Below are 22,293 nucleotides of genomic sequence, written 5' to 3' on the forward strand. Positions count from 1 at the left end.
CTCACCGACAGAGCGGTCCTTTGCGGTGATCGTCATGCATACCGGCGTTACCAACGCCAGTATGCATGCGATGACCGGCGGAATGCATCGCACCCATGGAGTGAGTTGAGTTATCTGATTCAGAATCGCCCAGAGATACACAAATGCAGCGTTTGTACAGTTTGCTAAACTGCGCTACGGAGCTGTGTGTGAATCAGGCCCAAAGGCTCCTAAAGTGCATAGGTCATTATGTGAATGCGCTACCCACACTTTAACCCCCTTGGGGTCGATTCTTCTAGACCTGCGCTTACCAGCAGAACATCTCCCTGCAAATGTCTGTTTTACTCATTTACCAATGATAAGGCCATTCCCTTTGTGCTCTGCTCCTCATAGTGTTATTTCTGTCTACACCACAAGAAAAGGGATCAGGCTGAGGCTCTGACTTGCCCGACAAGGGACTTCAAATAGGTGACGAAATGCTTACACCTATCTTAATCCCGACGCCGGAAGACCGACCCCAGCCATCCCGATCGTCCTCTGATGTTTAAGTTTAACACTTAGCTCGGGGATGGGGGGGTTAGGTTTCTGGACCCTTGGGGGGACTTAGGGTTAGGCACCCCCCCAGGGAAGTTCAGGGTTATGCACTAGGGGGGGAGGTTAGGGTTAGTCACCCCCCCCCAGGAGGATTAGGATTAGGCACTCCTGGGGGGGAGGGTAGGCAGGGACGTATCTATAGTGGGTGCAAGGTGTGTGGGGCACATGGGCCCTTGGGTCCAGGGGGTCCCACACCCGGCACCCATAGGTAATTATACTTACCTCTCCGCCGATTCCCGAAGTGCTGCTCCACTGTAGAGCAACAAACACTCACTGGAAAAATGGCGGCGGCCATATTCCCAGTGATCTGCGCATGCGCAGAAAAGATGTCTCCGGGAAAGTAGGCATGGGCGCCATTTTCCCGGAGACCCGCGCATGCGCTGTAGATTCTGGCATGAAGCCACTATCTACAGCGCTCAGTGCTGCTGAGCTGCTGTCAGAGAGGAGGGGGCCAAATGGAGGCTGCACACAGGCCCCCTCCTCTCTTAAAATGCCCCTGAGATTAGAGTTAGGCGCTAGGGGGGAGGTTAGAGTTAGGCACCCCCCCTGGGGAGGGTTAGGCTTAGGCGCCCTTGGGGGGAAGTTAAGGTTAGGCACCCCTAATGGAGGGTTAGGTTTAGAGGGGGGGGGAGTGGAGGGTTAGGTTTAGAGGGGGGGGGAGTGGAGGGTTAGGTTACTTACCTTTACCTGTCGGGATTTCGATCCGCTGGGCTACCGTTGTTGGTATGTGATTTGGCGGCTAAACACCTGCCGGCTTTACAACGTGTTTTGGTTTTGGATCTGAATTGTTTTTTTAAAATAGGTTACTGAGCAGGATTGCAGCATTTCCTGAGGAGCGCCTTACCCACTGCCCATGCACGGCTATCAGGCGCAGGTATAGGCTGCCAGCGAGGGATCCAAAGATCCCTCTCCAGCAGATATTTTTGGAAAAGTAGCCAATAGGCTACAACGGGGTAAAGATGGTGGTAGCTAACGAGGGGATGGAGATCCAAAAAGTTGCTTCCTGGCAGTTGATAAATTGGAGAGTGCCGCGGTTCCCATTAAATAGGAGCCCTGAATAGATAGCAGTGACACTGAAGGCGTGTATCCACTAGACAAGAAAAATGAGCGATTGAACAATTACAACATCGTTATCATTCAATCGCTCATTAAACGCGCAGTAAAATGTCGTCAACGACCAGCGATGCTCATTCCGGCTGGTTCCTGTCGGCATTTGTCATCGCCTGAACATGCAGGCCAACGTGTCGATATCATGTTGGGGAATCAGGGGGGGTGCTTACACTGAATGACATATCGTTCAGTGTGGGCACATTATCCCACTGCACAGGATGAAGAACGATTACAATGTTGTAATCGACTAATCGTACAGTCGTTCCACTCTCGTGTCGTGGAAAACGCACCTTAAGACCACACCGAAACTATCGTTACCCCATGATTTGTGGAGATAGGAGGCTTCATAAACAGACCCCGTAGTCCGGTATTGCTCCTTTGTGGCTGGGCTCCCCCCCAATAGTTTGTGAGATGCTCCCATGGTTTAACTACAGTATAGCCCGGGCATAGGACACGGTTACTGGCATGTACATTCCTACACCTCCTGCAAAGCCTGCGCTGCACTAATCGCCTGTACAGACACATAATATCAGAGTAATAAGATATAAGCACAGATATCCATCATGGTGCACGGTTTGGCTCCCAGGCCCCCAGTCTCTCCTGGTTGCATTGTGGTTAGTAATACAGCAGTATGTATGTACAGTATAGAGGGACAGAGTGGTGGCTGGTGATTTGCATATATCTCTCCACCTAGTCAGTGACTGATGCTGGCTCCAGGTTAGTTCATTACCACGATGGCTGGTGACAAGCCTGGGATGGACTGGACTGTGATAATGACCTTTCTGCTCATAATGGTCTTGTCCCTGCAGGTGGAGGGGACACAGCAGCAGGTGAGAACCCTGAGGGGGGGGGGGGGGGATTTGTACAGAGGGCTCTGCATGATACTAAGTAATTGTCACACTACGAATTAGTAGCAGCATCACTAGAACTGTCACAATGATGCAGAACTATCAGCAGTAACCAATGTATTAGTTACAGTAGAAGTGTCTCTATTTATCATGGCAGAGTCTATACCAGTCAGGATTATCAATACAAGTTACAGTGTATTCTTATAATTGTTGTTCTTCTTTTATGTAAAGTGTTATAAACATATCTGTGGACACATTAAAAAGCGTTTCCTTACTCAGATGAGTATTGGTTTGTACACAACCTCATACAACTTTGACTAAAATGCTGTTAGGTTGTTTTCTTCTTCTGTGCTCTGCAGCCATGCTGTCACATCATCAGGCAGAGCTGTTATCTTACTGTCGGATGGAGGGCTGCAGTGCTGGTCTGATGTATACAGCTGTATCTGCCTCTGGGCAGTGGTGACAGGAAACGTCAGGAGGCATTATAGATTGTACAAGTTGTGCAAGGTCCTGTACATGTGATGGGGGAAACTCTCCTGGAGACCGACTGGCTAATGTGTATAAACTATAAAGATGATGTACTGAGCATCTGCAGGTTATCTTGTGTTATCTCTGGTTGGGGGTCTTTACCCACATCCCCTCTAAAATAAAAACATAGGCTCCTTTCACAGGGTCCTATAAGCTCCAGGCTACGTTATGCTTTATTTGGCTGAAAGGATAACCAGGGACCAGGAGACAACTGCCTGCCCCATACAGTTAGTAGCCTGATAAATCCTTCCTCTGCTCCAGTATCAGTGATGTGAAGACGGATATGCTGTCCTGCAGGTTTCCATGGCAACATTCAGCATGCCAACACTGACGAAAGGTCGACATGAAAATTATGTCAACAGGCAGTTTCTAGCTAAAGCCTAACTCTAATCCTAGCCCTAACTCTAACAGTAACCCTAAACTTATTGTCAGCATTTTCACTAAGTCGACATGTCATATGTAGATATTTTCTCCAGTCAACATTTTGCAGATGTCAACATGTTAGATGCAATAATGTCCTGCGTATAGGGGCCCGCTGTTTAACCAAGCTAAGTTTTACAGTAAATTAGATGAAAATGGGGGTAACACAACTTCCTGAGTCCATCCTCATTATTACATGGAAAATAAATATCATGCAGAGACTGCCGTATGAAATGTACTGGAAAATAGTCCCCCTGATTTTGGGACTAGACATTTTAATTAAGTGTATTATCCTTGAAAAAGGAATATTGGGGTGCATGTGAGATGTTATCATTAGAGATGAGCTAATTTTCGGGGATCCCTTATTGAGGCAAAACCTTGCGATACTGCTGTCGGATCGTGACGTTTTGCATTGAGCAGGCTTAATGCTTATTGGCTGAGAGAGCAGTCTGTCACGGCTCTCAGCCAATCAGCGTTAAGCCCATTGAATATGGGCACAGGAGAAAGTTAGGAAGATGCCGCCCGCCCATCCCCCGCTGCCTGACACCGCCAACACCCCCTGCTGCCAACCCCCACTGGCAGCATCACCCGCTGCCGACACTGCTGGCACCCTGCATTGAGGACACCACCGGCACCCATGCACTGCTGACACCATCAGGACCCCCACCCTGAGGACACCGACGGCACCCCCGCTCTGTCGACATTGCCGGCACCCTGTACTGAGGACACTGCCAGCACCCTTGCACCCACACTGCTGGCACTCCCACACTGAGGACACCACCGGCACGCCTACACTGCCGACATTGTCAGCGCATGTGCACTGTTGACACCCCCGCTTTGGTGACACCCTACACTGAGGACACTGCCAGCACCCCCACCAGCACCCCCACCAGCACCCCTGCACTGCCGACACTGTCAGCACACATGCACTGAGGACACCGCTGGCACCCCCTGCTTTGCCGACACCACCAGCACCCTGCACTAAGGACACTGCCAGCACCCCCCACACTACTGTCCCATGTATTGAGGGTGCCATCAGTGACCCCACACTGCCGCTACTCCTACACCGAGGGCATCCTAGCACAGCCGACACTGTCAGCACTCCTGTACTGAGGACACCCCCGCTCTGCCGACACTGCCCAATGTGAATAACAAGGGTTTCACAAAAATAACAATCCTCTTAATGAGAGAATCAAACTCATGCAAACTCATACAATTAACAATAAAAGCAATATAAAAGCGAATAATGTGGAACTGTATCTAGCTCACTAACAGGACCATCAAACCTATAGTTCAAGATAACGTCTAAGGAGTTACCAGTGATGTTGACATACAGTATGTGTGAATGTGTATATTGTTTCAAATAAATATGCTGTGTTGCTGCTACACACACATATATATATATATATATATATATATATATTATATATATATTATATATATATATATATTAGCAGGGTCGGGAACTGGTACCATCTCCTGGGGTAGATGGCACTGCGCAGCAGCTGAGAAATCACACAAAAGTCCTTTGGTCTGGTGTAACTGGCCTCAGCCAGTTTTATTATACAGCTAAACAAAATAAACAGAAATAAACACCTTGCCGTCTGGCACTAACTAAACACAGGGGTGCTCCTAGCTAATCAAACAAAGTACAAGGAGTTTTTACCAAGCTTAGTTTACCTGGTTTCAGCAACCTGTTTCTCTCACGGAGACACAAAAAGACTCTCCTTTCCCCAGGCAGTGTCTCTCTGTAACGTCAGCCTCACAGCCCTAAAAAACAGCCACACAGCTGAAAGCCTCCTGTGAAGCTAATAGCACAAAACACCTTCCTGAGGTTTCAAAAGACATAGGGCCTGATTCAGAGCCACTCGTAAGCGGCCGCTCGTTCGTTCCTACCGATGTTCGCACAACTGCGCATGCGTACGGATTTTAATACGCATGCGCGAACCAGTCAGTGCGGCCGAAAATCGTGTGCTCGCTAAATAGCGAATGCCTGCTATTTTCAGTGACAGAATGAGGCGTTTGTGGGTGGTAACAGGGGAAGGTGCTTGAAAACGGGGAATGGAGATCAGAACACAGGCGTGATTAAAGGTCAAAACGGGCGTTTTAAGGGTGTGCATAATTAACAAAGCAGCGTCATCGACCACGTCACTTGGTTGTTTATAGTCAGAACTGCTCGCATGATTGTGGTAGGAAAAACCAACCACAAGCACTGCGAGCAGTTCAGACGCCTTTCGATGTACTCGATTAATCTAATAAATAGCGGACATGACGTATGATGCGAGCGGCCAGGGGGCGTTTTTTTCAAAATTACGTTCGCATGTTTTGTTCGCTCGTTCGGACATAGAGGCTTGAACAGACCGCAAAGAGCGAACGGTTCATTTAAATAGCCAGCCCCTTTTTCTGAACGAGCGAGCGCAAATAGCGTCCAGCTCTGAATCAGGCCCATAGGTCAGGAATCCAGGGGAAATACACCTGCCCCACTATGATGCCAGTGATCTTGTCACATATCCTCCTCCCGTTTCGACCAAGAGGCCGGAACACTTGCAGCCCCCAAACAAAAGAGGTGGGACAACGCATCTGTATTAGCCAGTTGAGACCAAGACCTATGTTCCACAGTGAACGTAAATTCTTCCAAGGCTAAAAACTAGAGATGTGCGCCGCCCCCGTGTTTTGGTTTTGGATCTGGATCTTCCCTGGTTTTGGATCTGAATCTGGTTTTGGATTTTTTTCCTCCGTGTTTTGTTTTCGTGTTTTGGTTTTGGTTTTGGATTTTTTCTTTAAAAATCATAAAAACAGCTAAAACCACATAATGTGGGCCTGTTTTTGTTCCTACAGTATTATTAACCTTAATAACAATCATTTTCAGGCATTTCTAGGCATGTTTAACCACCTCACAGCTCACAATATTGATTTCACTATTTTTCACCAATATAGGCCAAAGGCGGCAGCGAGCTGGCTGGCTAAAGTCAGCAACAGAATAGCGGCACAAACGCACGGCAGTCTAAAAAAATATAGGACATCTATGAAACATTGCCACACAGCAGTGGCAGACAGGATAGCTGTTTAATAAACTATAATAATGTCAGTCGGCAATGCCCCAAATTGTGCCAAATGTAAAGGAAAGAGGTGCAAGATGGAATTGTCCCTCCCACCCACTCTTATGTGGGATATTAAAAAGGACATGCACAGTTTAACAAACCGAGCACTTTAGCGACTAGGACTGACACTTTCATGGCTGAACTCCTTGGTTTGTTTGGGCCCCACAAAACATTTTTTGGAAGGACTACCTTCAATTATTAAGGAGGAGGTTGATGATGAAGGTGTTGGTGGTGGAGATTGCATGTTATGGTCCAAACTGCTGGTAGCTGATACTGGACTGATTGTTATTAAACTACAAATTATAATTTTGTTAAACAAATTGCATGAACTCGCTGCAAATGACGTAACAGGGAGGAGGTGCCTAGATGGTTAACATCCCTTCCTCTGCTAACTTAGGCCCTGATTCAGAGCCGGACGCTCTGACCAGAGCGCTCGCTCTGAATCAGGGCCCACCTCCATAATTATGGAGCGTCCTCCTGGACGCTCGTATAGCTGTGGGTCACCACCCACAGCATATACGAGCGTGCAGGATGATGGTCGCGATGGTCTTGACCATCGCGACCATCGCCACTGCGAGCCGAAGCCTGCGGTTGAGTTTTCTCAACCACAAGGCCCGGAGTGATTTTGGCTCTATCAGAGCCAAAATCACTCCCACTGACATCACTAGTGATGTCAGTGGGGCCGGCTTCTGACGGTAGGCGTTCCCTTGGGAACGCCCCCATCTGGGAGGCACGCCCCCGGCACGCCCACCAAAGGGGGCGTGCTGTCAATCAACATCGACAGCACGCCCCCTTTGATCAGACACAACGAGCGAAGGAAAGTCCTTCGCTCGTCGCGTCTCGCGCATGCGCACGACGGAGCTCCCTCCGTCGTGCGCATGTGCAGTGCACTCCATCGACCGACTTGCGAGCGGACAGCCGCTCGCGAGTGGGTCTGAATCAGGCCCTTTGGCTTTACAAATGGAACAGATGCCTTCACAACTGTTGTCAGAATTTAGATTAAAATAATTCCACACCCAAGACGTGGCTTTTCTGGCTTTCTTTTTATCATTAGCAAGAACTGCTGCCACTGGTGGCTGATTTACGCAAACCACATCCTTATCATCAACATCCACATTAGCGTCAGATAGGACACAAATTTCCCCCTCATCCTCCTTTTGCACTTCCTCCACACTATCATCCTCATTTTCTATTATTTCACCAGCTAATACTAGCACAGCTGTCATGGCGTCAGTGATCCACTGTGAAACTGGGTGACAGCTGTTATACTTACTTCCTCTATCAAAGGACTGTTTAATAGTCAATTGTTTTTTTAAATTACTTCCAATCACGAATGAGGATGTTGATGATGATGCAGGTGTTAGTGTTGGAGATCGAAGGCGCTTGGATCCCACAGAGAGGGAGCAGGTAGGTGACACTGGACTTGTTACGTTTTGAATTTTGGAACTTGGCGAGATACACTTTGATATTTGATGAATGCGCTCCAAATGATGTAAAAAGGAGGAGGTTCCTAGGTGGTTTAGGTCCCTCCCTCTACTCACTCTTGCATGGCAATGGAGACATATGGCTTGACAACTGTTGTCCGGATCGGGATGGAAATAATTCCACACATGAGAAGTAGATTTTTTTGTCTTTTGTCCCGGCATGACAAGAATGGACTTTGGCTTTTTCAATCCATGGGTAACAGCTGTTGCCTTACTTACACAACGAACATCCCCATCATCAATATCCTCATCATCCTTATCGCCTTCATCCACCAAAATATCCTCCTCCTCTATGTGCAATTCCACAGAAGCATCCTCAATGGCTGCGTGTGCAAGATGTTGACTGCCCTTCCCCACATTTACAGAGGGCACACAAATGTTGGAACTTGGAGGATCCTCCAGTGCACTAGTATTTAGGTCGAGCTCACACATGGCAACCGCGGACACACTTGCACTCTCGTCGGGGATTTGTGATTTCGATTTCTCAGGGCACACAATTGGTTTTCCCGGAGCTGTCTTAACAACTTTCACATTTTTAATTGGACCACCACCACTACTACTACAAGCAGAAGGGCTATCAGCAGTCTTCATGAAGAAAGGCCAAGGCCTTATCCTTTCCTTGCCACTTCGTGTAGTAAATGGGCATATTGCCAATTTTTTGTTTATCTAAAGGCAAATATCCTTTTAATTTTTTTTGTTAATTTCAGTAAAACTTGCTTTACCATATTAATGGCGTGACTTAAGCCCTGGGGCATGGCCTTCCTAGAGGTCGAGAAAGTTGACGGCCTTGCACTGCTGGCGGCAGCTACAACATGTGGTTCTAGGCCTTGCTCTCCTGTCATGTGACAGCCCTCCATTTTTTTCTGCAGTCTTGAAGCAGTGTCACAATCACCAATAGTGTAGCCAAGGTGCGGTTACAAAATTCACACACGTGCAGTCGTGCGCACACACAAAAATATTAGAAAAAAAGACAAATGATGATTTTTATTTTTTGTCAGCACCAGAAGAACTTGGTCCCAGAGTTTTTTTTTGGAGCACGACTGTAGTCGGGCAGCACAAGGTTGCAACTTGCGTTGCTGGCTGGCTCTTGTGCGCTACTGCGGTTAAGCCTAACACCCATGCACACACAGAAAAATCTAATAAAGACACTTTGATTTTTTTTTTTTTTACTTTTTTTTTTTTGGAGTCAAGAACTTGGTCCCAGAGATGAACACAGCACAAGCCCAGGACACAGCAGACAACCCTGATGTATCAGCAGACAGCACCGTGACCAGAAAGGATCAGCAGACAGCAGAGTGATAGTGAGTGACAGCACCGTGACCAGAGACCAGAATGGATCAGCAGTCACCAGCCCACAGCTGACAGAACCAGCACCTCTCCCAGCCCTACACTACCCACCCTCCCTGTTCAGTCTCCACAGCCGGAGTGAAATGGTGTCTGTCGCGTGGTCCCTATATACTACATTGATCATAGAGACAAAAGCTTGCGAAACCGCGAAATTTCCGTCTCTATGGTCTTGCATCGGTTTCTAGACCCGAGAAAGGCGGGAACCTCTGAGCCTGCTTGGATCCGACTCGGATCTGCTAAATTCGGGTGGGTTCGGTTCTCTGACAACTGAACCCGCTCATCTCTACTGAAAACCATCTTGCTACCCTGGCATTTTGGCTTCGCTTTACTGACATCCATTTTAATGGGGCATGATCCATTATGAGCTTAAACCGTCTGCCCAAGAGGTAAACGCTTCTTCAGCCTCAGGGCCCCATTTCACCACGTTTGACTGTTTGCCTTTTGTTAGGTCTGTTAGTGGCACTGCTGTGGTTGCAGAATTTGGGATAAACCATCTGTAGTACCCAGCGATCCCTAAAAAAGCTCTAACTTGTTTTTTGTTTACAGGATGGGGCCAGTTTTCTATGGCTTCAATTTTGTTTGACTGGAGATTCTGGCTCTGTTAGAGCCCAAATCTCTCTGGGGCTTGCAGCCACGAGACCCTACCACAAGGGTCTCATCGCAAGCCCGATGGTCGCGATGGTCTTGACCATCGCGACCATCATCATGGCTGCTCGCAATAGCTGTGGGTGGTCACCCACAGCTATGCGAGCGGCCAGGAGGCCATTCTAAAAAAAAAAAAAACTCCAGCCCTGATTCAGAGCGAGCGCGTCTGAATCAGGCCCACTGTTCCTACTAAGCAACTCTTTAGCCTCGTTCTTTTGAGCTGCTGACAGGGTTTCGGACACTTTTAATTCTGGAATCAAAGGGACTGAAGCTACTGGTGGGCTTGGTTCAGCTAACAGAGCTAACCTATCCTTCCAGGGTTTTATAACGTTAACATGGTAAATTTGTTCAGGTTTCCTCTTGCCTGGTTGGTATAATTTATAGTTAACCTCACCCACTTTTTCCCTGATTTCATATGGACCTTGCCATTTAGCCAAAAACTTGTTTTCCACTGTGGGTATCAAAACCAGCTCTCAGGCCCCAGGGGCAAATGTACGTACCCATGCATTTCGGTTTTACACTCTCTTGGGCTTGTTGGGCCTGCTCCATATGTTCTTTGACAATGGGCACCACGGCCGCAATCCTATCTTGCATTGGAGAGACATGTTCAATTACACTTTTGTAGGGTGTAGGTTGTCCTTCCTATGTCTACTCTTCATATGGTGCTGGTTCCTGGATCCAAGCTTCTTCCTAGAAGGTCCTGGCAGGGGTGATGAGAGAGGAGGGGGGCGGCTACTTATTACCCAGGTCTGGGCTTGTTGGAGGGGCCTGGAAAGGTTTGCCACCACCCATCCTTACCCGTTGGCAGCAGCAGCCTATGTCCTTAGTCTGGCACAGGATGCTGTGTGCTGGGCTGCGGTGGGTCCTGAAAGTTTTTGGAGTTCGACAGCGGGAACCTTACACCAGGTGTAAGGTTCCCGCTGTCGAACTCCAAAAACTTTCAGGCCTGTCCATGTTCTGTTTATTATCATTCTCACTAGTAGCTTCCTCTTATATCATCCCCAGCATCTCCTGGCCTCCCCTATCTCTTCCCTGGCCCCAGCATCTCCTGGCCTCCCCTATCTCTTCTCTGGCCCCAGCAGCTCCTGGCCTCCCCTATCTCTTCCCTGGCCCCAGCATCTCCTGGCCTCCCCTATCTCTTCTCTGGCCCCAGCATCTCCTGGCCTCCCCTATCTCTTCTCTGGCCCCAGCATCTCCTGGCCTCCCCCATCTCTTCTCTGGCCCCAGCATCTCCTGGCCTCCCCTATCTCTTCTCTGGCCCCAGCAGCTCCTGGCCTCCCCTATCTCTTCCCTGGCCCCAGAATCTCCTGGCATCCCCTATCTCTTCTCTGGCCCCAGCAGCTCCTGGCCTCCCCTATCTCTTCCCTGGCCCCAGCATCTCCTGGCCTCCCCTATCTCTTCCCTGGCCATTCTCCATGAGGCCGTTCCTCTTTTTTGCATGTTTTATGTCCCTATTTGATAAATGGTGGGGGCGCCAATGCTCTTTTTGGCACAGGGCACCAAAAATTCTAGTTACAATTCCCCCAGTGGTACCGCAAGGCAAAGTGTCATACTGCCACTGTTTTCTGTTTTATCTTCACTTCAGTATTTCCCCTTAGTCTTCTACATGGTCCATTGACATTTCTGTAGATAACATTGATATAAATATAATTTTCATGGTCTGATGCTGGAACATATATTTCTGGAATAAGTACAATCCTCACTCCCACATTTCCCGTTCCCTGATGGACAGCTGCCGGTGATAGGAGCAGTATAGGCAGTGTATAACACTACTTGGACCAAGGGGTTTATTCAGGGGTGTAGCAAGGGTGGTTTTGGTAGAGCATGAGCTCCGGGCACCAAAATGGACAGAGGGCGCCATCCAGGGTTCCGGAATTCATGGGCACTACTCAGTATTCTTCCCAACAGGTCGACATAACATGCTTTTAGCATGGACAATGTTGACATTATTTACATTTTCATGTCAACAATGTGACCATTGGCCGGATATACCACACCTCGTAAAAAAATACTAGTCCGTAATAATCATTTTACTTAAACTACACACATTTTTATAATGCACTCTGAAGTGATGACATCATCACTGAGCGATTATAAGCAATTTAATCAGAACTAGCTATTTCATGCAAATTTCATACAAATATATTCCGTAGTCTATTCAGGTATTAGCATCACTTGTGTGTTATACAGGGATCTGTAAAAATAGGGACTTTCATAGATCTACGATGGCTTTTGTCTTTAAGCACTGTTCTGCTTTATTTTATAGTTAAATAAGAGTCTTCTACTGAAGGAACCAATGAATTCAGTGGGCAGAAGTAAGAGGACTATGGGTAAGTAGAATATATATGTAAATATGTGTGTGTGTGTATGTATGCATATATGTACAGTATGTATGTATGCTGTAGATGTATGTTTAAAAGTATTCTTGTTATAGAACAAATGTGGGATGAACCCAACACGTCATTTGTCTATAAAAGTGGAACCCAAACATTTATAATGATATGCTGGGAGGAAAATGAGGTGCTCAGTCACTCCTCGTGTTTTGGTTCTAATAATCGTTGTGTTTTGTTTTTTGCAAAGACCACCCTCAAATGTGTTGGTTTGGGATTTCTTTTAAAATGTATAAATAAAACTAAAATCATATACTTTGGGCCTGTATTTGTGCCTACAGTATTATTTTCACCAATACATTAATTTCAAGTCCGTTTTGACCACACAGCTCACAATACTGTTTCACCCATATTGGCTAAAGGCTGCAGCAAGCTGTCTCACTAAACTAAGCGGCAGTGCGGTACAAACACACGCCAATATAATATAGTAATATACTCTGCATCTCGAAAACACTCTGAGACAAAAGTAATAGGGAGAGAGTTTAGAACATGTGTGAGTTCAGCAGTAACCTCGGACACTTTTTACACTCTGCCAATGTAATAGAGCCCGAGAACATGAAAACTCGCCCAATGTAATAGAGCCCAAGAACATGAAAACTCGCCCAATGTAATAGAGCCCGAGAACATGAAAACTCGCCCAATGAAATAGAGCCCGAGAACATGAAAACTCGCCCAATGTAAAAGTCTCTTAGAACATGAAAACTCGCCCAATGTAATAGAGTCTGAGAACATGAAAACTCACCCAATGTAATAGAGCCCGAGAACATGAAAACTCGCCCAATGTAATAGAGTCTGAGGACATAAAAACTCGCCCAATGTAATAGAGTCTGAGAACATGAAAACTCACCCAATGTAATAGAGCCCGAGAACATGAAAACTTGCCCAATGTAATAGAGTCTGAGGACATGAAAACTCGCCCAATGTAAAAGAGCCCGAGAACATGAAAACTTGCCCAATGTAATAGAGCCCGAGAACATGGAAACTTGCCCAATGTAATAGAGTCTGAGAACATGAAAACTCACCCAATGTAATAGAGTCTGAGAACATGAAAACTCACCCAATGTAATAGAGCCCGAGAACATGAAAACTCGCCCAATGTAATAGAGTCTGAGAACATGAAAACTCACCCAATGTAATAGAGCCCGGGAATATGAAACTCGCCCAATGTAATAGAGTCTGAGAACATGGAAACTCACCCAATGTAATAGAGCCCGAGAATATGAAAACTCGCCCAATGTAATAAAGCCCGAGAACATGGAAACTCGCCCAATGTAATAGAGCCCGAGAACATGAAAACTCGCCCAATGTAATAGAGCCCGAGAACATGAAAACGCGCCCAATGTAATAGAGCCCGAGAACATGAAAACTCGCCCAATGTAATAGAGCCCGAGGATATGAAAACTCGCCCAATGTAATAGAGTATGAGAACATGAAAACTCGCCCAATGTAATAGAGTCTAAGAACATGGAAACTCGCCCAATGCAATAGAGCCCGAGAACATGAAAACTTGCCCAATGTAATAGAGTCTGAGAACATGGAAACTAACCCAATGTAATAGAGCCCGAGAATATGAAAACTCGCCCAATGTAATAGAGCCCGAGAACATGGAAACTCGCCCAATGTAATAAAGCCCGAGAACATGAAAACTCGCCCAATGTAATAGAGTCTGAGAACATGAAAACTCGCCCGATGTAATAGAGTCCGAGAACATGAAAACTCGCCCGATGTAATAGAGTCTGAGAACATGAAAACTCACCCAATGTAATAGAGCCCGAGAACATGGAAACTCGCCAATGTAATAGAGCCCGAGAACATGGAAACTCGCCCAATGTAATAGAGTCCGAGAACATGAAAACTCGCCCAATGTAATAGAGCCTGAGAACATGAAAACTCGCCCAATGTAAAAGAGCCCGAGAACATGAAAACTCGCCCAATGTAATAGAGCCCGAGAACATGGAAACTTGCCCAATGTAATAGAGCCCGAGAACATGGAAACTCACCCAATGTAATAGAGCCCGAGAACATGAAAACTCGCCCAATGTAATAGAGTATGAGAACATGAAAACTCGCCCAATGTAATAGAGTCTGAGAACATGGAAACTCGCCCAATGCAATAGAGCCAGAGAACATGGAAACTCGCCCAATGTAATAGAGTCTGAGAACATGGAAACTCACCCAATGTAATAGAGCCCGAGAATATGAAAACGCGCCCAATGTAATAGAGCCCGAGAACATGAAAACTCGCCCAATGTAATAGAGCCCGAGGATATGAAAACTCACCCAATGTGATAGAGTATGAGAACATGAAAACTCGCCCAATGTAATAGAGTCTGAGAACATGGAAACTCGCCCAATGCAATAGAGCCCAAGAACATGGAAACTTGCCCCAATGTAATAGAGTCTGAGAACATGGAAACTCACCCAATGTAATAGAGCCCGAGAATATGAAAACTCACCCAATGTAATAGAGCCCGAGAACATGGAAACTCGCCCAATGTAATAGAGCCCGAGAACATGAAAACTCGCCCAATGTAATAGAGTCTGAGAACATGAAAACTCACCCGATGTAATAGAGTCCGAGAACATGAAAACTCGCCCAATGTAATAGAGTCTGAGAACATGAAAACTCACCCAATGTAATAGAGCCCGAGAACATGAAAACTCGCCCAATGTAATCGAGCCCGAGGATATGAAAACTCGCCCAATGTAATAGAGTATGAGAACATGAAAACTCGCCCAATGTAATAGAGTCTGAGAACATGGAAACTCGCCCAATGCAATAGAGCCCAAGAACATGGAAACTCGCCAATGTAATAGAGCCCGAGAACATGGAAACTCGCCCAATGTAATAGAGTCCGAGAACATGAAAACTCGCCCAATGTAATAGAGCCCGAGAACATGAAAACTCGCCCAATGTAAAAGAGCCCGAGAACATGAAAACTCGCCCAATGTAATAGAGCCCGAGAACATGGAAACTTGCCCAATGTAATAGAGCCCGAGAACATGGAAACTCGCCCAATGTAATAGAGCCCGAGAACATGAAAACTCGCCCAATGTAATAGAGTATGAGAACATGAAAACTCGCCCAATGTAATAGAGTCTGAGAACATGGAAACTCGCCCAATACAATAGAGCCCGAGAACATGGAAACTCGCCCAATGTAATAGAGTCTGAGAACATGGAAACTCACCCAATGTAATAGAGCCCGAGAATATGAAAACTCGCCCAATGTAATAGAGCCCGAGAACATGGAAACTCTCCCAATGTAATAGAGCCCGAGAACATGAAAACTCGCCCAATGTAATAGAGCCCGAGAACATGAAAACGCGCCCAATGTAATAGAGCCCGAGAACATGAAAACTCGCCCAATGTAATAGAGCCCGAGGATATGAAAACTCGCCCAATGTAATAGAGTATGAGAACATGAAAACTCGCCCAATGTAATAGAGTCTGAGAACATGGAAACTCGCCCAATGCAATAGAGCCCGAGAACATGGAAACTTGCCCAATGTAATAGAGTCTGAGAACATGGAAACTCACCCAAATGTAATAGAGCCCGAGAATATGAAAACTCGCCCAATGTAATAGAGCCCGAGAACATGGAAACTCACCCAATGTAATATGGCCCGAGAACATGAAAACTCGCCCAATGTAATAGAGTCTGAGAACATAAAAACTCACCCGATGTAATAGAGTCCGAGAACATGAAAACTCGCCCAATGTAATAGAGTCTGAGAACATGAAAACTCACCCAATGTAATAGAGCCCGAGAACATGGAAACTCGCCAATGTAATAGAGCCCGAGAACATGGAAACTCGCCCAATGTAATAGAGCCCGAGAACATGAAAACTCGCCCAATGTAATAGAGTCTGAGCACATGAAAACTCGCCCAATGTAATAGAGTATGAGAACATGAAAACTCGCCCAATGTAATAGAGCCTGAGAACATGGAAACTCGCCCAATGCAATAGAGCCCGAGAACATGGAAACTCGCCCAATGTAATAGAGTCTGAGAACATGGAAACTCACCCAATGTAATAGAGCCCGAGAATATGAAAATTCGCCCAATGTAATAGAGCCCGAGAACATGGAATCTCGCCCAATGTAATAGAGCCCGAGAACATGAAAACTTGCCCAATGTAATAGAGCCCGAGAACATGAAAACTCGCCCAATGTAATAGAGCCCGAGAACATGAAAACTCATCCAATGTATTAGAGCCCGAGAATATGAAAACTCGCCCAATGTAATAGAGTCTGAGAACATGAAAACTCGCCCGATGTAATAGAGTCCGAGAACATGAAAACTCGCCCGATGTAATAGAGTCTGAGAACATGAAAACTCACCCAATGTAATAGAGCCTGAGAACATGGAAACTCGCCAATGTAATAGAGCCCGAGAACATGGAAACTCGCCCAATGTAATAGAGTCCGAGAACTTGAAAACTCGCCCAATGTAATAGAGTATGAGAACATGAAAACTCGCCCAATGTAAAAGAGCCCGAGAACATGAAAACTCGCCCAATGTAATAGAGCCCGAGAACATGGAAACTTGCCCAATGTAATAGAGCCCGAGAACATGGAAACTCGCCCAATGTAATAGAGCCCGAGAACATGGAAACTCGCCCAATGTAATAGAGTCTGAGAACATGGAAACTCACCCAATGTAATAGAGCCCGAGAATATGAAAACTCGCCCAATGTAATAGAGCCCGAGAACATGGAAACTCTCCCAATGTAATAGAGCCCGAGAACATGAAAACTCGCCCAATGTAATAGAGCCCGAGAACATGAAAACGCGCCCAATGTAATAGAGCCCGAGAACATGAAAACTCGCCCAATGTAATAGAGCCCGAGGATATGAAAACTCGCCCAATGTACTAGAGTTTGAGAACATGAAAACTCGCCCAATGTAATAGAGTCTGAGAACATGGAAACTCGCCCAATGCAATAGAGCCCGAGAACATGGAAACTTGCCCAATGTAATAGAGTCTGAGAACATGGAAACTCACCAAATGTAATAGAGCCCGAGAATATGAAAACTCGCCCAATGTAATAGAGCCCGAGAACATGGAAACTCACCCAATGTAATAGAGCCCGAGAACATGAAAACTCGCCCAATGTAATAGAGTCTGAGAACATAAAAACTCACCCGATGTAATAGAGTCCGAGAACATGAAAACTCGCCCAATGTAATAGAGTCTGAGAACATGAAAACTCACCCAATGTAATAGAGCCCGAGAACATGGAAACTCGCCAATGTAATAGAGCCCGAGAACATGGAAACTCGCCCAATGTAATAGAGCCCGAGAACATGAAAACTCGCCCAATGTAATAGAGTCTGCGCACATGAAAACTCACCCAATGTAATAGAGTATGAGAACATGAAAACTTGCCCAATGTAATAGAGTCTGAGAACATGGAAACTCGCCCAATGCAATAGAGCCCGAGAACATGGAAACTCGCCCAATGTAATAGAGTCTGAGAACATGGAAACTCACCCAATGTAATAGAGCCCGAGAATATGAAAACTCGCCCAATGTAATAGAGCCCGAGAATATGGAATCTCGCCCAATGTAATAGAGCCCGAGAACATGAAAACTTGCCCAATGTAATAGAGCCCGAGAACATGAAAACTCGCCCAATGTAATAGAGCCCGAGAACATGAAAACTCATCCAATGTAATAGAGCCCGAGAACATGAAAACTCGCCCAATGTAATAGAGTCTGAGAACATGGAAACTCGCCTGGTTTTAGACTCAAAAAACTCTCATGATTTAAACTCTCCTCCAGATGTTTTCTCAACTCCACCAATGTGAGAGGTTACTGCTAAACTCTCACATTTTCTAAACTCTCACCCTATTACATTTAGCCCACTATCTTCCCTTTAACTACGAACGCGAAATAAAAGACTAGCGATTTTTAAAAAAAACAAAAAAAATGTCTTCTTTAAGGGGTAGCTCACTCAGGGCTCTGTTGCTATAATCCGCATATTGAATGCAGATTGTAGTGTGATATTACCGACTGAATTCGCAATATCACAGGGATTTGCTAAAAATCCCTTGCAGGGACAGAGCTTGCAATAAAGCTCTGTCCCTGTGAATCCCCTCCGCACACTTATCACGGTATTTTCGCAAAAAATACTGTGACAAGTGCCCGCGCATGCGCAGACTGGCAGCTGCTAAGCCCCACCCCCGTGGTTAAGCCCCTGCCCCCACGATAGTGACTTCCCCCTCCGTTAATTACACTTACCTTCGGTGATTGGGACTCCGGTGATGTCCTGCATGACTCCAGCCAGCTGATCACCCATCCTGCACTGGGACCCGGTCAGCTGACTGGGTCCCTGTGCAGGATGGGAGACCAGCTGACCGGAAGGAGGACATCACCGCACTAAGCCAGAACCTACAGTGCACCACCGGAGAGAGGAGTGGACCCCCTCCTCTCATAAAATGCCCCTCGGCGGCCTCTGACCCCTCCGCCCCCCGCAGTAACAAGCAAAACCCCCACAGCAGTAAACTCAGCACTGTGTAGGGTTCGGTGCCAAAATTATGCGATCACGTCCCCCTGATCGTCCACAAATGCAGCGTAAGCTGTCCAGCCGCGCCCTCCTATGCCGGCCACGCTCCCCTGCTATGCCTATCTGGCTGGACTCTCCCAGAAGGGGCAGCCAGAATGTCAGTAAGCATTATATAACATTGACTTCTGTGTGACAGTACAGAATAGGAAGCAGCACATACTAATTCAGATGTTGTTCCTTTCAGCGAAGCCCCCGCCTTGTTATATCCCATTTATCGCTAATGGACTGGTGCACACTACCTGCACGATGCTGGGGCAAACCTTAGGTTACTGGTGCGCTACCACGGACAACTTTGATCGAGACGGACTGTGGAGCTGGTGTACTGGGGCAGGTGATTTATTTCTCCTTACTCGTAGTTCACAATGTTTGTGCATAACAATGTCCATCCCGCTGGCTGTGATAACGGGGGCTCACACTACCTTCTCTTTCTATCTAGAATCTATTTAATACAATGGTGCCATAGGATATAGGGAGAGATTTATCAAACCTTCCACTGAGGGCAAGTGGAAACGATAGTCACAACAACCAATCAGATTATAGCTACCATTTTACAGAATGTACAAGATAAATGAAAGCTAGTATATGATTAGTTGCTAAGAACAACACCACCACTTATACTCTCTGTGGAAGGTTTGATACATTTCCCCCTGAAAGTGATGTAGCCCGTAGAGAGGAACCTGAAAATTTTTCTAGTCAAGGATAGAAAAATAAACTTGAAATCTGACTGTTTTGCGACCCCCGGGGCAATACTGCGCAAATGCTGTCTGCTGACTCCACATGTGTGAGCTGGGAGGGCCGGGACGGATACTAGGAATCCCTCTCCCAGTTCCTATGGTATAATAAACTACTACTATAATAACTGCGGTTATAAATGGAGTGACTGTAGCAGGTATCGGAGACATATACAGTATGCTGAGGTCCCTCCATGTTACTGTACATTTTGGGGATACTTACATTTTGCATCGATCCCCCACAAACTGCTGTTTTGCTGGGATTTACCAGTAAATATGCTCTATAATGTGAAAAGATTGTGGATGTTACCTGTCCAGCAGCTTCAGGTTATGAAACCAGTTTATAACCCATTTAATTTTTTTTTTTTTTTTAAATAAATGATTGTAAAGTATGAACTTTTCTATTACATGTTTTAACTGTCTCCTTTATGTGTTACTGTTGTATCTTTTGCAGGCACTAACAGCTATCTGGCGTGTTACTTTCCTTTCCAGTATCTTAATGTACAGCATACAGCATGCATTCTCCATCCCCTCGGCTACACATGGTGTTCCATTACGGGAAACTATGACCGCGACTATAAAGGAATCTATTGCCTAGAAGTTGGTACCGTATCATTTTTTTAGTTACAATTCACAATGTCCACCTTTTCTAAAGTTACTGGCACATCTATAATCACTTCCAGATAATGGGCTCTTAGGGTCTCATTCAGACCCGGTCGCCAGCGCCGATGCGCTCGCAACCGGGTCGATGGTTCCCACAGAGCAAGCGCACGACGGAGCCGGCTCCGCCGTGCGCATGCGCGAGACCCGGCTAGCGGCGGGCGCTCCGTCGCTAGGGGTCACGTAGCAGATGGGGCGAGCTGTCGATGTTGAGTGACAGCTCGCCCCGTTTGCTGGGCGGGCCGGGGGCGTGCCCGGCCAAACAGAGGCGTTCCGGGGAAGGTTAGGGTTAGGCTAGAGGAAGGGGGGGTTAGGTTTAGGCACTAGGGGGGAGGTTAGGGTTAGGCACTCCCCACCCCCCTGGGAGGATAAAGCTTGGGGTGCAGGGGGGGGTTAGGTAAGGCACTAACAGGGGGAGGTTAGGGTTAGGCACAAGGGGGGAGGTTAGGGTTAGGGACCCCTAAGGGGGGGTTAGAGTTAGGGGGGGGAAGGAGTAGGGATAGTAGACTTACCTGCGCTGTCAGGATTTTCACCCATAGGGCTGCCGGCGTCGGGATTTGAACCGCAAGGCTGACGTCCAGCGGTCATTCGTACTGATTCCGTTAAATAATAGCATAGTAAATACAAGCACGGAGGAGCAGTAGGAGTTTAACAAACTCTAGGGGAGCTGCATATATTAATGCATTTCAATTTTATCTTAAGCTCACATAGTGCAAAGGTCATTTGTAATAAACCCGTCTGCAATATACATTGCAGGGCTCAATAACTAAGTGGCGAATTGACGCGTTTCAAATGGGATGCAGTCAATATCCCGACCGCGGGGATTCAGGCGGTCAGAATGCCGGCGCCGGAATCCAGACACCTGTCAGAATCCCGGTGCCGGCATCCCGAACGCTGGAAACCCAAAGGTAAGTAGCGGGGTTAGCGTTAGGGGTTAGGTTCAGGTACTAGGAGGAAGGTTAGGGTTAGGCACTAATGGGGTAGAGTTAGGTTTAGGGTGTGGGGAGGTTAGGTTTGGGCACTAGGGGGAAAGATTCGGTTTAGGCACCAGGGAGGGAGGGTTAGAATTAGGGTAGGGAGGAGGGGAGGGTTAGGATACCTACCGACAGGTGTTGGTATCCAAACCCTGTCAGGATGCCGACATCGGGATACTGACCACCGGGATCCTCAACACCGGGATCCTCAACACCGTCATCCCGTACCCATCCCATATATACAAATATCACACATCAGTGTAAACCAGCAATGTGGATTTGTTGCTCCCAGTTGTTTTATTTATGGGAATATTGAGCGAGAAAGACGCTTGGCATGGCCCAGTTAAGTGGGCCGAGAGGGGCTATTTGGCACAACTGAAGCAACAATAAGAAAGGACACATGTGTAGATAAAGTAGATGCAGGCATGAGACAAAGGGTAGGGCGGGCACTACTCAGAGAGCTCATAGTCAGTGCACAAACACGATGCGAGTGTGGCTTAGAGTGAGCATTGCGACAGGGAAGAATGTATCACGGTGAGTAGTGTATGGTAACGATATGTATTCACAGAGGGCATTTAGAAAGTCTAATTAAATGTGGGAGAATGGTGGAGAGAGGCAGCAGAGAATGCTAGTAGGAAAGGCCAAAATAAAGTTACCAAAAGGAAGCCCAGTACACGTTAGATGTAGATCTAAGAGGTCTTTTGAGAAGAGGATTGAAATTGATAAGGGATTGATGAAGAGGGCTTTATAGATGAGGTTGTCATCGAAAGTGGATTCCGTAGGTTATAAGGAAACAATGTAGGATATGAAGAGCCAGTGTAGGATATGAGTACCTGGTGTATGATATGAGGGGCAGATGTAGGTTATGAGGAAACAGTGTAGGATATGAGGAACAGTGCAGGATGTGAG

General features: G+C 46.6%; 1 protein-coding gene across 1 annotated transcript in view; it reads left to right on the forward strand.

Annotated features, from left to right (window-relative positions):
• Positions 1–2,417: 2,417 nt before the first annotated feature.
• The window catches only part of LOC148513552 (uncharacterized), a 40,122-nt gene continuing 20,246 nt past the window's right edge, over positions 2,418–22,293 (forward strand). The window contains exons 1-4 of the mRNA XM_088481737.1: positions 2,418–2,513; positions 12,323–12,386; positions 19,204–19,350; positions 20,205–20,354. Of these exons, the coding sequence (XP_088337863.1) occupies positions 2,418–2,513; positions 12,323–12,386; positions 19,204–19,350; positions 20,205–20,354 (457 nt within the window). The remainder of the gene's footprint in view (positions 2,514–12,322; positions 12,387–19,203; positions 19,351–20,204; positions 20,355–22,293) is intronic.

Source organism: Taudactylus pleione, unplaced genomic scaffold (genome assembly GCF_031769625.1).
Source record: "Taudactylus pleione unplaced genomic scaffold, aTauple2 ptg000277l, whole genome shotgun sequence".
NCBI classification, from domain to species: domain Eukaryota; kingdom Metazoa; phylum Chordata; class Amphibia; order Anura; family Myobatrachidae; genus Taudactylus; species Taudactylus pleione.